A 19013-nucleotide genomic window follows, 5' to 3' on the forward strand; every position below is an offset into this window, starting at 1 on the left:
AAGAGTTACAACTGTCATATCTGGATTATGGGATTTAGATTATGACGACAGATTGTGAGTATGTGGACTGGAGACTCTGGTTAAAAGGAGAAAGGGGGAATGATATGATAGAGGAATGGGTGTCATAAGATATCAACTGTTATATGATATCATATAACATGGGATTTTTCTTTATGTGGAATGTGGGGAGAAGACACGGGGGCATCCATGGAGTCAAGAAAGGGGGTAAGGGCTAGGTTTTGCTCCCAGAGAGCAGTGAGTAAGTATTTTAGTTTGCCTTTGGGGGTTAGCAGGGGCGCGCCGGCCATATGTGGAATGTGCGATGCACACAGACTTCAGGATAGTAAATGCGCCAAAGAGGAGGAAATACTTTTAAAACAAACTTTTTTTTAAGTGATTTTTTTATTGGTGGGGGGGGGATAGGGGCACCAACTAAAGTTTTGCACACAGGTGCCGGACACTACTGGCGCGCCCCTGGGAGTTAGTGAGTGCATCTAGTGTGAATGAATTTAGGAAGGTATGACAGCTAGTTTGGCCGATGTATAGTCTCTCCTCGATGAGCCCTTAACTACCTGAAGGTCTCAAAAAAAAAAAAAAAAAATAATAATAGTTATATAACCCTCAGTTATTCATTAGAAAATCGAACCATCAGGGAAAATAACCACTTGGTCTCGGGAATGAACGATGAAATGCCAATCTTTTATATTTTTAACATAATTAGTTCTTAATTAGTATGCTATATTCCAGTGTTTAGCTCTCTTTGCTGGCATGGCAGAATATAAATTGTAAACGATATTCACTGTAGTTAAATTTCATTAGAGGGATAACAATTTTATCATTTGTGCTTATAAGAAGATTGGTAAGGTGATTTTGTCGAAATTTAATCGCGCCTTCCCAGAGAAAGAAGTAAAAAGGAGGTTAAAAGGAAAAAATTTAATTAGCTACAAAGTGGTAGCAAAATGTAAAAGTTCACGAACTGCATTCGGTTAATTTTTTTTCTTCTCTCTTATGTGTAGACCATTGTCAGTGAAAACTGGAAATGTTAATATTGTTTCTGAAAATATAAGTGCTGTTCACTGTGAAAATAGCCTCTAAAGAAAGTATGCGTCTCCTATTAAAAATGAATATTTTTTAATCTTCGTAACCTACGCCTGCGAAGATCTCGAGATGAGTACCTATAATTTGGGTGATGTGATAATGATTTCAAAACCTTTTGCGTATATTGTAAATAACACTGAACGTGGACATGTGTGTGACACATGTCTGAGGAGGTAAGAATAATGTTCTTTTTTACGGACACTAAGTGTAGTCAGTTACTGTTTATTAACATGATTTATACTTAGAATAAAGTTTTCATTACTACATAGATAGTTTGTTATTCTTATTGTATGGACAGCTCCATGGAGTCTGGAGATCCAAATTATCCACACAATTTATCATACCTTTCATTGAACCCATTAACACACAAAACATTCACAACTGACTCTGGCAACCTGTTCCATTCATTCACAACTCTCCAGCAAAAAATCTAGTCCTCCCACCCCTACTCACTACACTTTTATTCAACTTCCAGGGATGACCATCTTGTTCTGGCACCTCTAGCCAAGTGCTGAGGTGCCAGAACATATTTCCCCTGCATCAATCCTATAAAACCCTTTAAGCAACTTAAATCTTTCTATCATATCCCCTATTTTTCTGCAATCAACCAATTTCTGTAATCCACATACGTTGTCAATTTATCCTCATCAGGGGGTGAATTCTCCATGCTTGCTATGCTTGCTGCGCAAGCTCATTAATTGAGAAAGAAGTAATATTTATTTGTTAATAAATGCATGCATTTATTAACATTCCATTTAGGCTTTTATTTTTGTAGACAGAAGACTTCTTAAGCTTGTGCGGCAATAATTGAGCTTTGCATTGTGTATCGAAGGCCGATGCTTGCTTGTCTAGTCAAAGCTACCTTGGCTTCTCGGTTGTAGGAGCTTCCAGGTCCTAGCAGTGGCACTGTGATTTCACGCGCCCACATAGCCATTTCATCTCACTCTGTTGCTTAAACACAGGCCATACGCAGCTCTAGCCAGTGAGCTTCGGCCAGCCTTTGCAAGTGTGCGTGTTGCTTGGGAAAATTAAGTTACAACCAACTTTTTATGACGATGTTATTGACCAGTTCATAAAGAAGAACCATAGGGTAGAATTTGTATTCAAGTAGCTAAATTGAAAAATATAGAATATCATTTGTAAAATAAATGTTGTATTTGTATGATTAAATATACGTACATTTCTAAATATATAGTTTTAAATGGTCAACAATTCATTATTCCGCTAATCAGACTTCAATCACACCTCTCACTCCCTGAATGATAACAAGAGCAAGCGTGAATTTCAAGACCAGCATTTGCCCCCGATCCTCATAGAGAACATTCCACAGGCCACTCACCTCTGAATCCTCTCTACCATTTCCTCATCCCCCTGGAAACCAGATCTCAGCACAGTAATCCAGATGTGGATGTATCAAGGCCTTATAAAGAGGAATAACAGCTTCCTCATCTCTACTTGTTAGTGTGTTCATCAATAGCCAAGTAATCTTATGAGCTACCTTAGCAATCTCTTCTTCTTCTTTTAACCTTTTTATTGCCACTTCTGGCTATAGGTTTCCTCCAATTCTCCCCATCTGTTTCTATCCTGAGCTTGTTGATTCAGGGGATTCCAATTGTTTTCCTTATATTGTCTGGCCATCTTCTTTCTGGTCTTCCCACAGATCTTTTATCTTCATGTGGCTGCCACTCCAGTAAAACTTGGCCATCTATTCTCCTTGAGTATTGCGATATACTTTTCCAATATCTAAAAATTTTGTTTTAGGCTCTTATTTCTTCATTTTTGATTTTATCTTTTGGTCTTATATTTAGCAGACATCTTTCCATTCTATCTGATTTTTGCATTTTATCTATTATTTCTTTTTTGATTGGCCAGGTTTTGCTTCATATGTCATAACAGGCAATACACACTGGTTGAAAGTGTTGCTCTATTCTCATATTTTATTTTGCTGTTTAAAAATCTCGCCAATTTTTCAAATGCTGACCATCCCATTCCTATTTGTTTTTTCACTTCTTCCATCAATTCATTACACTTATTCATGGAAGAAGTGAAAAGACGAATAGGAATGGGATGGTCAGCATTTGGAAAATTGAAGAGATTTTTAAACAGCAAAATAAAATATGAGAGCAGAGCATTAAATAAGAGGATGACTGACTGACAGATATCAAAAAGTGGTGTATGGGGGATGTGAGCCCACAAGATTTAAGGTGAATGATTGCATGCAAAAAAAGAAATGAGAGCTAGTTTTTTTCTCATAGTGGTGTACCCCAGTGATTAGTCCTTAGTCCATTATTTTTTGATGATGATGCAGAGATAGGCAGGGTAATCAAGAATGCAACTGACATGCAGTACTTAAAGAATAATCTAGAATTATGGGCGTGTTAATATGGCTGTCACTTCACTGTTAGCAAATGTAAAATTATGCAGTTTCATGCAGTGAGATGACCAGCAGCATGTTATATTGATGGGATTATACTAGAAGAAATTTGCTAGACCTAAGGATCTTGGAATTTTAGTAGACAACTCAGGATAAATGCCAAAACTAACACTGAATATATAAGAATAAGGGTTTGATACAACCTCATCTGGTGTATTGAGCACAAATCTGGTTTTTGAGGTGATGCGAGAGTATAAAGGAGAATGTTAAGATGATATCAGGACTGTAGAATGTGGGTTATGTGGAGAGATTGAGAGAATTTGTGGACTGAAGATGCTAACAGACAGGAGAAAGAGGGATGATATGATAGAGACTTACAGACTTTTAGAATGATCATACAAGATCCCAGTAGATGAAATTTTTCATTTTTCTGGAGGTTGGAGGATTGAGAATGAATGCAGTCAAGAAAGGAATGAGAGCTAGATTTTGCTGTCATAGAGCAGTACTTGACTGGAATGACTTGCCTTTGGAGGTGGTGAGTGCAGATAGTGTGAATGAATTCAAGAAAAGGCATATGTGGTGTTAGTGATATGTGGCCTTCCTCAGTGATTCTTTGACTCCCCAGAGGCCTCTTGTAATAATAATAATAATAATAGTATAGAGTGGCTTCCTGAAACGAGTCTTGTTGTCATGCAATAATAATGTCATGTAATGATACTTTTAGTGTGAAGAGTAGTATAAGTTAGTCATTTTGTAGTTATAGGACATGTAAGAATAAGGTGATCCTTTTCATTATTTTAAAACATATTAAGGTCAGTGACAGAACCAGTCCTACAACAGTAGTATATTCTTAGCTGGTAATGGCATTGTAGAAGTGAATAAACAATATTTTTTCATAGGCAGTTTTGTTGACACTTAATAAAAAAATGAAGTGGAAAATAAATCACTTTGACAAATATAGTTTATAGTGAGTGACTTCTCACATTTCTTTTATCAAATGAAAAAAATATTCTGAGTAGATACCTGTTTAATTCCAATCTTTTGTATTAGTAAAGTATTTTTTTTTTTTAATGTTGTGTCCATACACAAAGAGGTTGGTTGGTCAACCTATAGTACATTAATACCATGTATGGGTAGTGGATTGGGAAAAGAGGAACTTGTTTACATTTGATTTAAATGACTATAAATTGTATTACTTGGGAAACACAGCAAGGGGGGGGGGAACTGTTCCACATAGCAGTTGCAAGGATGAAGGAGGAGGAAAAAACCTTGTTCTGTTTGTTTCTAGGTGTACTGTGAAGGGATGTTGAGCAGCAGCTGCACATGTTCCAACGAGCTTAGTACTGAGTGGAGGAATTATCGATGTTATTTCAGATGAGCATTTCCCATGGAAATATTTGTAGAATATACATACTGCAGAAACCAAATGTCTGTGTGAAAGTGAGGGGAAAGAGTTGGTAAGAGAAGGGTCATTGATAAGTCTAATTGCTCTTCTCTGTATTGCGTCAAGCATTTTGAGAGAGCTTTTAGGGGCCCCCACCCCATATGTGGGAGCAGTATTCAATAACTGGGCAAATTTGTGATTTGTATAATGTTAACACTGTTCAGGGGTGAAGTAACGTCTTGAGCGAAAGAGAAATCCTAGTTTTTTTGAAGCTGAGGATGCAATGGTTGTGATGTGTTTATGCCAGGAGAGATTTGATGTGAGGGTAATTCCAAGAAGAGAGATTTCAAACTGTCTGGATTGGGTATCGTCAAAAAGGATATTGGGAAAAAATGGTTCTTTTTTATGAGAAATGGAACAGAACTGGGTTTTATTTAGCATTGAAATTGATGAGGTTATCTGAACCTCATTGTAGGATGGCTTGGAGATCAGAATTGAGGGTGGTGGTGGTTGATGTTCCATAGGTGAGTAGGGTAAGGTTCATCAAATGAAAGCGAGGAGTGTAGTATGCTGTTGTCTGCAAAACTGTGTATTGGGTTAACTGAAGTAGGTCATTGATATATAGCAGGAAGTGGGTGATGAGAGGACAGAACCTATTGGAACCTAGTATTAATTGAATGGTGAGAGGATAGGGAGCCATCCACCATCACACACAGTGTGCATCCAGACAGAGAGCTGGCAATCCAACTACAGATGTCCTGGGTCAGACCGAATGATGGTAGTTTGCTTAGTAAGCCTTTATGCCAGACCCAGTGAAAGGCTCTGGATATCAAGTGCAACCACTCGAGATTCTCCAAACTTCTCCATGGCATTTGTCCAGAGATCGGTGACATATGTGAGCAGATCTTCCATTGATCGGCAACAATGGAATCCATACTGGTGGTCATTTATTAGGTGGGTGTCTTCAAGGTAGTGTAGGAGATGGGAATTGATGATTTTTTCCATTACTTTAGATAGGACTGAGGTGAGCAAGATAGGATGGTAGTTGGACGGCAGTGATTTGTCATCCTTCTTGGGGATGGGCTGAATATAGGCCAATTTCCAGTTTATGAGATAGATTCCAGTGGAGTAAGAAAGTATATATAGGCAACATAGGTGAGAAGTTAGTTCTGGTTGTCAAACTTTCAGGACAATTTGGGGGAATGCCATCAGGGCCAGGAGACTTTTTTGTGATCTCATTCCTGATCTCATCCTGGCAAAAGGATATAGGGGGCATTATATGTTGTGTGCCTGAAATGGTTGGGGGGGGGGACATTTACCATCGTCAGTTATGCATGCATCGGAAGCAAAGTGTGAAGCCAGAAGATTAACTTTTTTTGTGGGTGATGATGCAATAGGATCATCTGGGTACGATAAGGGTGGGAATAGTGTTGGGCAGAAGTTACAGCCAGTTTCTTCGGCAAGAGACCAAAAGGCTCGGCTGCCATTTGGACAGGCTGCTAGTCTCTTGTTTTTTGCTCTTTCGAACTCTGTTTTGGAAACATTGATTGTTTTTTTTGCATCAATTTCGGGCTTCGGTATAAGCTCTAAAGGAGAATGAGGTTCTTGATTTCAGCCAGTTATGGTATGTCTGGTGTTTCATCTGTACAGCCTTGGCACATCTTTTGGAGAACGAGGGTTTAGTTAGGGAATGGCAGTTCAGAGTACTGTGTGGAGTGTATGTTTCCATGCCAGTGAGGATTACTTTGATAATAAGTTCAGTGCATATGTTTTGGTTGGAACGCCAGAAGCAATTAGGTAGTCCAACCATGGGAATATGGCATAGAAGTTGTGGAGGCTATCCCCCTTGGCACTTTATAATGCCAAAGCATTAGCAAAGAGTTAAGCATGTCACATGCTTTGCATTAGAATTTCAGAAATTTTGCTTCCTTACTATTATATCCTGTTTCCTCTGCCCAGTTTATAGTGCTATAGTTTAAATCTTCCATAACAATCACTTGTTTTGCACTTGCCAAACTAAACCTCTTAAACATTTCCTGCTTTTCGCCCTCATAACCTATATTAACATCCCAATAAATGTCTTGTCTGTCCCACCTCGCACTATATGCTATCAAAACCATTAGTACCATTTACATCCAAATTCTCTGCTCTGAGAGAATATGACTCATCTCTTATTCATCAGTAACATTCCACTTTCCCATTTACTCTTCTGCTGAAATAGGCTGTGTCAACCATGTTTCACTTGATTCCAACAAATTTTGGACAGATTGAAGCTATTACTATCACCAGTTCATTTTCTTTATTCCTGATACTTCTGGCATTTTTTGACTAAGTGGTTAGTGTATCCGCTCTCCAGCCAAAAGTCTACGGGTTCAAATTTTGCCATGGGATGGGCATGGATGTTTGTGATTGTCTGTGGAAATACTAGTGTGGTGGTGGGCAGTAGATGGTGTTAGTATAGTTGCAGTTAGTTGGTGAATTGAATGGTGGAGACAGCGTTGTAGAGTAGGTGCCATCCCTTGATGAGTCTTTGGACTCCCTGGAGGGGTCATGTAATAATAATAATAATAATTTGTGTAGAGAAGCTTTAGTGCATTATCAGTATTCCTGCACCTATTATTATTTCCTCTAGACTCTATTTGACTCTGCGATACACCATGCATTCTCCCAAGTAACTATCCCCACAAGCAGCTATCCCTGCTGCCAATTCACCCTTGGAATTGTAGTTTTTCTGTCCTGACACACTAGTCATTTCTACAGATGCCCACATCTGGAGAGCATTTTTCTACTAGGCCAAAGGGAGAACAACAGTTCCCCAACCTATTCTAACATCCTACTGACATATCTTCCTCTCATTTCTCTGTCCTTTGTCCCCTGTGCCTTCTTGATTTTCTCTAATTTCCTCTCTTTCCTTGGTTCTCTTATTCTCTCTGTCATTCTGTTATTTCCATGACTTTTTTTTCACTCCTCTTGTTCACCTCATGTCAATTAGCCTTTCAAGTCTTTTAATTTCTTCCTTTCAACTCATTCTCATATTTTCTCTCAGTATCTGTGTTTCTTTCTACAAGTATCATACCTTCGCTTATCCATCACCATCTTCCTCAAAATCTGCTAAATCGCGAGCCTCACTACTAATGTTATGTCCAGCCCCATGATGTGGGGCTGGACATAACCCTCCCCATCATGCTCACCTTCCTCATCCTCAATCAGGCTAGTCATACCTCTCTGCCTGCACTCACATATTTTTGATGCTTTACCACTGCAGCTATTGAAACCAGGGATACTGATGTTGAGATCATCCAGCTCTCCCAATTATGATGACATACCCCTCCCCATCTCTTACCTGCCACATTTTCATTTACATTGATGCATACATGCCAAGAAGAGCACGCTACAAAATCTTGCAGGGTATCGTATGAATGTAGTCCTCAAATAGTGTCATGTAGGACAACATTGTATCAGTTAAAAGGTACAGCAGCTACTATTGTTTAAGACACTACAGTACACACAGACTCAGTATACCAGAAAAGTATACTCATGTCCAAAACCGAAGGAAGAACATTATTTCGAAGGAGAACATTATTCATCTAAATTTCCACAAATTTAGATGAATCAGCTTGTGGCAATTTATATAACTGACTATTTCAAATAGAAAGTGGATACACACATTCAAATTTTCAAATTGCATGCAAAGGGATCATGTGATAGCACTCAACATGAATAGAAGACAAAAGGCTGTGCTAAGCAAATTGTGTTTGAAGGAAGCTCTTTTCATGAAGGAATAAAGTTGCGAACTAATATTGCCAAAGAGTTGCGAATCTCGCATAGCATTGTGTCCAGGCTCCGGGCAGCATTCAATGGAATGTGTTCCAGATGTTTGCTAAGAGGTCACCCTTGCTTCATCACAGAGCATGAAGACAGATATTTGGTTTTAACAGTAAATTATAATTGACACACCACAGCAGGTCAACTTGCAAATCAGCTCCATTCAAGCACAAGTACGTGGATATCTCAAGAAACTGGCAAGACGTCTGTGATAAGTCTATACATCCGAAAGCCAGTAGTCTGCTTCCCTTTATCCACAGATCATCGTGGATCATGTTTTCAGTGGTGTTGTATCCATTAAAATTGGACAAATCACCAATGGGCTAATGTACTCTTTATGATGAGAGTTGCTTTAGTCTTTCCTCTGATTCTAGCCAACACTTGATTTGGCGTGAAAGTGGTACTGCTTACTGTCGCTAGAATGTTCTTGAAAGGGATGGATACAGTGATGCTGGGGTCATAGTGGTGAGGCATTATGCTTAATGGATGCAACGAGCTAGAACTTTTAGAATGGGCAGTGGAGATACTTCAGCAGATTGAGGATATTAATTGATCAAGCGGCCAGCATGCTCCCCAGATCTCAACTTCAACTCCCTATTGCATCCCAAACATGTGGGATGCAATAAGGAGATACATTGCTGCTCAGAATTGCCCTCCAGAAAATAACTCCTTGATGGCTAGTTTGCCTCAAGAACTCCTGAATCACTTGGTGCTAAACATGGTATGACGTGAGAGCTGCATTGCAGTTCAGAGTGGACATATTCCATACTGAAATGTTTCCACATAGTTTTCTGTAAGCACTGTACATTAATTCCTTAACTGTGTCCTTAGGAAATTTGTAACTTTTGCCAAAAACGTATTGCAATTTAATTTGTATAAAATTTATAACACATTTTTTGTGTAATATAATTTATTAGTATGCTGCAATAAGTTTATATCCACATTTGGCTGTAGTCATGAAAATATTTTCATATACCGGTAAAATTGTAGTTTATCCTTAGCTATTGGACACCAGTGTGTGTAATAAACACTAAGAATGTCAGAATGCAAACTCTCCATACTCATTAAAGGCCAACTTAGTGAAGACTCACTCTAAATTTAAAATAATAACCATAATAATTAATGGAATGTATTCATATGACATATATCCTAATAATTCATATGATATATTTGTGCTAACAATGATTAGTGTTTGCTTTTTATGATACATCTTTGGTCTTCATAGTGATGCCTATATGATAATAACAGTAGGAACAAATGTTGGAAAACATTAACATGACAACGTAGAATTAGAACAAGTAAAACATTGCAGCTATTTAGTCAGTTTTTAGTGAATAGATAATAGAATATGCAATATTCAATTATAGAACATGATTATAACATGATGAATTTTAAAAGAGTCAAATTCAATCATGTTAGCATTCAATCTTGCTTTATAAAGGACTGTAGTTTTAATGTACTTGATTTTATACCACAAAATTAGTGATATTTTGATATTACACCCTCTGTCCAAAAAGAAACCGAACTTTTCGGAAAATAGAAGAAATTAGTGGCACCACCTTTTGTATCTTTTTGTTGTTGAAAACGGCAACCTTCATTAGTGTTGTGTCAACTGTTTATGACATTTGTTTCATTAGAAACTGAGTTATTATGCCAAGAGCGACAGTGTGTTTTGACAAATGGTCGGAAAATGAGTTTCAAACAGAGAGCTGCGATTGACTTTTTGTATTAAACTTGGTAAAAGTTTTACCGAAACACATCAAATGCTTCAAAAAGCATACAGTGATGAATGCTTATCCCATACTCAATTTTACGAGTGGTTTAAGCGATTTGAAAGTGGTTGTGAGATGCTTGAGGACAACAAAAAGCCAGGCCTTCCAAAAACCGGACTGAGTGAAGTTAACATCCAAAAAGCACGTGATTTCATCAAACCCGAAATTGTCCATGAGATTGATTGAAGATGAATTGGGGATTCCAAAATCAACTGTGCACAACATTTTGACCGAGAGTTTGGGCCTTCATAAATTGAATTCATGATTTGTTCCCCGACGACCAAAAAATGTATCGAATTGAACGCTGCAAGGACCTCATTAAAACCGCTCGTAAGGACTCAAACTTCCTTGAAACGATCATTACTGGTGACGAAACATGGTGTTTTGAGTATGAGCCCAAAACAAAGTGCCAGAATGCTGAGTGGAGACCACCAGAAGAGGGGCATCCGAAAAAAAGTCGCTTGGAGAAGTCAAAAGTAAATCCACAAACAATTTGTCCTGCCTAGCCAAACAGTCAATTGTGAGTTTTATCTCGAAGTTCTGAACCGATTGATAGCATGAGTTCGTCACGTACAGCATGAATATCGTGATGCAGGCAGCTGGTCACTTTTGCACAATAATACACCATCTCATCATTCGAACAATGTGAGACAATTTTTGAGCAAAACCAATTTTGTGTGTTGGATCACTCACCATATTCACCTGATTTAGCATCCTGTGACTTGTTTCTCTTCCCCCGACTTCATTTGCCGATGAAAGGAAAGCGATACGACACCATTGAAAACATTCAAGCAGCAGTAACCACGACCCTTAACAGTATCCCAAAAACCGATATAAAAAAAACTCATTTAACGAATTAATTGACTGTACCAAACACTGTATCGAAGCTGAAGGAAAGTATATTGATTGAAATAAATGATTTAAATAATTATAATTGGCCTGTGTTTAATTTTCTATCAAAAGTTTGGTTTCTTTTTGGACAGAGGGTGTATAATATAATTTGTTTCTCTCTGTGTGTGTGTGTGTGTGTGTGTGTGTGTGTGTGTGTGTGTGTGTGTGTGTGTGTGTGTGTGATGTATTGTATTGATGATTATATATGTGGTTACATATATTTGACTTATTATTTCTTATGTAAATGATAAATGTGTGTCATTCTAATATAAAATCTATTTTTTTAGGAAAGATAAATTACGTCGGTGCTCACAGTGCAGTTTTACATATTATTGTGATAGAAGCTGTCAGGTAAGACCCTAAACTTATGCATGATGTTCAAATTTTAGGACCTTAATAATAGAGAGGGTGATTTTTTGATTGAATGTTCTCAGTCAAATTGTTAGCACATGAATATAAATTGGCCCTTGCAATGCTCCTTATTTATACTCAAGTGTGATTGTTTTGGGGACTCAACTTCTGAACACAAAGATCCATATCACTACTGAACTGAGATCTGATTAATACCTTTAATCAGATAATCATGACATCAGTTCTATTGCAGTGACTTCCCTAAGGTAATAAAGTGGATCTTTGTCATGCTACTGGATCTAATGAATTAATTTCAATATTTTTTGAAAATGTGTGATTGCATTTAGTTGCTTTTGTACAAATACATGAATAACAAGATATTAGTTATTCAGGTCTCCATGGAGTCAAAAGAGACTCATCATGGGAGGTCCTTCCTAAGAACATAAAGTCTGTCAAGACTCATCGAGGGGAGGTTCCCCCTAAGAAACACAAAGTCTATCATACCACTCCTTAAACTCATTGACCGTTCTCGCCCTCACCACTCTATCAGGCAATGCATTCCATGGCTCAACCACCCTCCATGCAAAGAAACCACTCCTCACCCTCTTGCTCACAGTTTCCTTTCGTAACTTCCAGGGATGGCCTCTTGTCATCACTCCTTCCCACTGTTCAACCAAGTGAAAGAACTCCCCAGTGTCAACCCTGTAACCACCTCTCAACAGTTTAAAAGTCTCAATCATATCACCTCTCCTTCTTCTATCCGCCAAACTCTGCAGTCCACATTCCCTCAGCCGATTCTCATAACTATCCTTGTACAGTCCTGAGACCATCTTTGTCATCCGTCTTTGTATCTTTTCCACAGTTAATTTATCACCTTCAAATCCTGGGGACCAAATCTGAGAACAATAATCCAAGTGTGGTCTGATCGGAGACTTATACAATGGAATGATAACCCTCTTATCTCTGCAGGTCAGTGTCCTTCTCATAATTGTAGCAATCCTCTGTGTTACCTTCACCACCTTTGCAATATGTCCCCTAAACTTCAGGTTTCTATCAATCATCAACCCCAGATCTCTTGTCTCCCCAACTTCCTCCGGTATAACTCCTCCCATAGAGTATGCAGCATCCCATCGATGTTTCCCAAACCTCAAGACCTTACATTTTACTGCATTAAACTGAAACCCCCATTCATTTGCCCATCTATCTAGCTTATTCAAATCCTCTTGCAGGGCTACCGCATCTGCACTATTACTAATAATCCTTCCCAGCTTCGCATCATCCGCAAACAACTGAATATCCCCTTGCAATCCACTGGCAATGTCATTGATATGAAGGTTAAACAATATAGGTCCTAGTACTGAGCCCTGTGGGACTCCACTTGTAACCTTCTGTCTCCTTGAAACTGCTCCACCATACACAACTCTCTGATACCTATCAGACAGCCAATCCTGAATCCAGTTGACCGATCTGACATCCAGACCCATGTGTTGCAACTTAAATATCAGCTTATCATGTGGCACCCTGCCAAATGCCTTTGCTAAGTCTAAGAAAATTATTATAGTATATGCCTTTCCCTCATCTAATGTTCTTATCCCTCTAGCATTAAAACTGACTCCTCCAGGATGAAATACTCCAATAAAGTGGTCATTAAACAATTCCACTATGTCCTCTGCATCAGTCACTCTATTCCCATTTTTATCCCACAATATCATTCTTCCACAGTCATTTCTCCTCCTACTGGCCGCATAGCTAAAAAATTCCCTAGGATTTTCTTTGGATCTTAGGGCCAATCTCCTCTCATATTCCAGTTTCGCTTTCCTTACCATACTAGTCACTCTTTTGGTCTGTGTCCTATATTCTTCATGCATCCTCTCTTCACCTGTCTCCTTATATCTCTTCCATAGCCTCTTTTTCACATGCAATTCCTGTTTAATATTGTTTGTCATCCACTTTACTCCAAATTGTGTCCTCTTCTTCACTCGTGGTATACAACTTACCATTGCTGCTAACAAATATTCTTTCACAATTTCCCACACACTAACGATATCCCGGCCTTCCAATTCCTCCCTCCATGAAACTTCCCGAAGTTGACGTCTAAGACTATTATAATCACCTGCATTATAGTTCCACATAAGTTCCCGTCTCTTTGATACTCCTGCATGTCTATTCATTTTCCAAGTCAAAACCATATGGTCACTCTCTCCAAGTGGTGGGAGAGATGTCATCTCAGTTATTATCAATTCTTCTGATGCTATAACCAAATCTAAAACTCTTGAACCTCTTGTTCCCTCTGTTACATGTTGCCTAAGACATTTGTCCCTCAAGAATTCTAGAAATTCCATTCTACTATTGCTACATGCATCTTCCTCTCTCCAATTTATACTACTGTAGTTAAAATCTCCCATAACAATCATTCTTCTTGCACTTGCCAAACTTAGCTGTCTAAACATCTCCTGGTCCCCATCCTCCGTGCTCCTGGGTCTGTTTCAACACCCCACCAAATATCCCGTCTTGCCTGCCTCTACCTCACACCATATGCTCTCAAAATCATTTGTCTCACTTCCTTCCAAAGCCTCCACTCTTAGAGGACATAGATCATCACTTATCATAAGCAGTACCCCACCACCACGCTTTCCCCTCCTATCCTGACAAAAAATGCTATACCCAGCGACTTCTATTCCTGTTATTATATCCCCTTCTGTCAACCACGTCTCAGTGATCCCAATAATTTTTGGCCAGGCTGATGCTATCTGCGCCACCAATTCCTCTCCCTTATTCCGGATACTCCTGGCATTAGTATAAAGCATATAAATACCATTGTTTCTATACCCAGCATTATCCCTTCTAGACTCCACTGGGCTCAGTGTTACCTGACATTGTCTCCCTTCTCCCAAGTATCTATTCCCACAAGAGGCCACCCTTGCTATCATCCTCCCTGGGACACACTGACTCGTTCAGAACAGCAATCCCTCCAGATGCCTACGTCCTTCCTCATTCAAGTGTAAACGGTCTCTTGCATACAATTCCTTATACATGTAGCTAAAAACTTAAAAACTTCAGTATATTTCATCCATTGACTTCATCAGAGAGACAGACCATTAACTACATTCAAAAGATGAATCACAATGATGAGTCATAATTCATGCACATATTAGGTCATGTCTCGTTGCAGATGAAGTACACGTTATTACACTATTAAAGTTCAAAGGAAAATTGTAAAAAGTTGTGTAGATAAAATGAATTAGGAACAGTTAACACGTTCACTGCCAACTACAAGTATACTCGTAGTTGGTAAACCAGCCACACAAGCCAGCTACGAGTATACTCGTATGACTCTTACCGCCAGCAACGAGATTACTGTACTGACCTTGAAGAAGTGAAAATGCTTGGCTTGTGGAGCTAGCATTAAAACTGTGTATTCTCATAGATGATATATGCTCTGCACAAGCCAACTACGAGTATACTCGTATGACGCTTACCGATGGCAACGAGATTACCGTACTGACCTTGAAGAAGTGAAATTGCTCGGCGTACGGGAACAGACTATGCCGAAGTAGCGTGGCAGCAAATGTGTTAATAGTGATCACTTTCCAAAACTTGGATATCAGCATGCAGTCTGATCGGTTCAGGTTTGGATGATTTCGTAAAGTTTCACATGTTTCTAGGAAAAGTTGATTGAATTTGAACTTGCTAGAATGAATTTTAGTTTAGTTCCAAAGAACTCTGTGCCTAGTTCCAATAGTATGCAAAGCAAGGCCACTAACACAGAGTTCTTTGGAACTAGACTAAATTTCGTCATTCCAGCATGTTCAAATTCAGTCATCTTTTCCTAGAAACGTGAAACCCTGCAAAATTGTCCAAACCTGAACCAATCAGATTGTGTACCAATATCCAAGTTTTGGGAAGTGATCTGTTCATAATTTATTTTATTATTATTATCTTTTATCTATGCAATTTTTTGCAATTGCTTCTTTGAACTCTAATAGTATAATATCATGTACTTAAGCTGCATCTGAGACATGAGCTAATATTTGTATGAACTATGACTCATTATTGTGATTCATCTTTTGAATGTAGTTAATGGTCTATCTCCTTGACCGAAGTCCACATAATGTTGGATAAAATAGGTTGGAGTTTTTTTTTTAAAATTCTATATAATTGTTGGCTATCCATAAGCTATAAAGTTATTTTATAATAGAACTGATATCTGGTTATTCATGTATTTGTACAAAAGCACCTAAATGCAATCAGACATTCCCAAATAAATATTGCACCCAAACTGAGCACAAAATATTAGATACAGTAGCATGAAAAAGAGCCACTTTATTACTTTAGGGAAGTCACTGCAATAGAACTGATGTCATGGACAAACTGCAGTTTACAAATTCATCACAAATGGTGATACTGAGTAAAACAGTTATAGTGTCTCTGTACAAGGAGAATGTAGATACTAGAGTAGTGGAAAGGCATTTTGTGGAGCAGCAGATTTTGTTGAGTACTTGCTATTTTGCATCCACTGAAAGCATGGAGCTGAAACCCTCCATATGCCTGAGTGTTGAAAGTCAACTGAATGTGACTTTCAACTCACCTTTAGTCAAAAGTCCTTATAAATGTTCTTTTAATATGGCAATGAGAATCAAGCCACTTCTTTCCACTGAATGGTTGTAGAGTTTACCTGTAAAACTGTAATTCTATAGAGGAAGACTTCCTTCATTTCAACACCAGAATTTCCTGTTAATCTGATATGCATGAACTTAAGATAGTGTCAACCAGTATGTGAGTTTTTTATTATCTTATGAAAAAAACAAGCTGGCAATTATCCTAGAAGTTGAAGTTGACAAAAAGAAGAAATAATGTATGCTACTTTACAACCAGTTCATTCTAAATGATTATCCAGAGTTCACAGATTATGTATCAAGAAACTTGACATCAAACATAATGGCTTCATCTCTTTACCATACATTTGTGAGACTTTCCAGTTTTTTTGCATCTATACTGTAAGACGTAGGTGTTGGAATCTCCTTTAAACTAATGCAGATACATTGAAGCTGTTTTTTTGTTTTTTTTTTAAATTCCAAAAGATAGTGTTCCTTTCCTAAAATATACTGTCTCATCTATAAGATCTCCTGTTCCTGTAACAAGTTTACATAAGTTATACTGGGAGAAGTTACAAAATTCAAGACAGTGAACATCACAGTGATATTATCCATTAATGAAAAGATAAGTCAGGCCTTTCTGCTTATATTTTCAATGAACACTATGAAATAGATTGGCCTTCATTTTGATGCCTTATCTCCTGTTTCTTATTTTTAAGGAGTAGGAGATTATCATTCTGTACGACATTAGGAAGATGTTTATCCATTTTTGCATTATTTCTAGACCTTCATTATACTTATATCTTGATCTTCTAAAGCATTTTTAATTTCATCAAAATATTTTTATCTTGGTCTTTTCATGTTTTATTAATCAGATTAATTGTTTACAGAATTTTTACAAAATTTTTATAGGAAATTTTGATATTTTTTCATAAGTTCAGATTTTTTTTACTTTAATTTTTATATTTTTTATGTAATTTCATTATTATTCTGAAGTTTATGATAGAAGTTATTTTGAAAACATTTATTTATTTATTTAATTTTATTTTTTTCCTAGAGTAAAGCTTGGCCTTACCATAAATGTGAGTGTAAAGACATCAAGCTAATATCTCCAAAAATCCCAACTGATAGTCTTCGATTTATAGCCCAAATTATTTATAAACTGCAGGTATGTTAAAATTGTAAATGAATTAGTTGCATTTTATAATTTTAATGCTCAGATTTATATGTGGTAAAATTTCATAGTTCATGTTCCACTTCTGCATAAGCACATGCATATATGCATGATTGAGAATTTCATATTCTTGTGTGGTGAATTATATCAAGGAGAGTTGCCTGTAATGATTCAAGAAGATGGTGCCACTTGTAGAAGTGACTTTATAGATTTGATTCTTAGCAAAAATGAAAAAAGACACTTAGGATTTCTTAGTTTTTTTTTAAATAAATTAAAACATTAATTCAGTTTTACAACTAGATTAGTGAGGCAAATCATATTCAGCAGCTTCTATTCTGTATTTTTTTTAAGCATGCTGGTTATTGTAGCAATAAACCTGCATTTGAGTGTGTGTGCACGCATGCATACACATGTCCAAGCATTCAGTTTAATAGATGAAGTGATACATTTATGGTAGTTAATTTATTCTCTAAGAATGAATAGGGAATTGTACAATTAAAATATGTCAATCATTTTAAATCTCTGATATTCAGCTATAGTTTAGTAATTTATGTCATTATTAAAAAGCTGCCCATTCTTTGTTCATTACCATAGCATTATTTTCTGTATGGAATGCAGTATATTTTATTATAATCTGGCAATACCAGATTTTTTTACATTCCTATTTTGTAAAAAAAAGTTATAATTAGCTTCACCCCTTTCCCCCTAACTAAGTACTCATGTTGATATTTAGTGGAATAAACATACAGTGTTTATTTCACTAAATAATAACTAAATTTATTTAATTAATAAATTATGGCAATACTTTGTCTAGGTCACCTAGGCATCTTCATGAGCACAAAGAATTATGTTGATCATGTACATACTGGCACACTGATAAGAAAGCAAACACAGACTATGTATGAATGGCAGGATCCTACGGTTCTAACTGGCACCTCTATGTATGTGATGATGGAAACTTACTGAAAGTCTTGTGATGATGGTCTACCGCATTTTAGGTATAATGAGGCAGCCGAATTTATTGAGATTTGGCATATATTATCTGGTGAAGCAGATTCTAGAAATAGTCTCTCAAATTTCTATCTGCTATAAGAAAGGTTTGATTCCACTGAATCTCTCTATGGTATGGTCCTGCTATTCTTCCTGTTTGTACAAAGTAGGATAGTTTGCAGGAGCAAGGGATTCAGTAGATCCCAGAATGGTCCAGATGATGGAGTGGAATTTTTGGTGAGCAGATTGCTATCAGCTCCTTATACGTGTCAACAATTTACATGAGAGAGGAATGAAAATTTCACCTATCTAACCAAGCCATATACACTCAGGGAAATTCTAGCAGACTCAGGCAGATTGCATAATGTTTTTAATTTTTTTAGAAAGAATTAATTTGTACAAACACATTTGACTGTATGTTTATATGTAAATACTGTATTGCTTAACTTAACTTTTATACATACATATTATTCATTAGTTTATATTTTGACCAATTATGTATTACTGTAGGCCTTGATCTTGTATATTTGTGTCACCCTGTTGTAATTTTGTTAATATG

At 37.3% G+C, this 19013-nt stretch overlaps 1 protein-coding gene across 3 annotated transcripts in view; it reads left to right on the forward strand.

Annotated features, from left to right (window-relative positions):
- The first annotated feature begins 777 nt into the window (after positions 1-777).
- The window catches only part of LOC150108681 (histone-lysine N-methyltransferase SMYD3-like), a 197170-nt gene continuing 178934 nt past the window's right edge, over positions 778-19013 (forward strand). For all 3 annotated transcript variants that reach the window (XR_016550678.1, XM_090416146.1, XM_090416147.1), the window contains exons 1-3: positions 778-1271; positions 11632-11695; positions 17348-17458. Coding sequence is in view for 2 of the 3 variants with exons in the window: in XM_090416146.1 (XP_090272272.1) it covers positions 1168-1271; positions 11632-11695; positions 17348-17458 (279 nt within the window). In the remaining variant the exon portion in view is untranslated. The remainder of the gene's footprint in view (positions 1272-11631; positions 11696-17347; positions 17459-19013) is intronic.

Source organism: Typopeltis vanoorti, chromosome 3, assembly GCF_054136105.1.
Source record: "Typopeltis vanoorti isolate ZY-2024b chromosome 3, IOZ_Tvanoo_1.0, whole genome shotgun sequence".
In the NCBI taxonomy this organism is placed as follows: domain Eukaryota; kingdom Metazoa; phylum Arthropoda; class Arachnida; order Uropygi; family Thelyphonidae; genus Typopeltis; species Typopeltis vanoorti.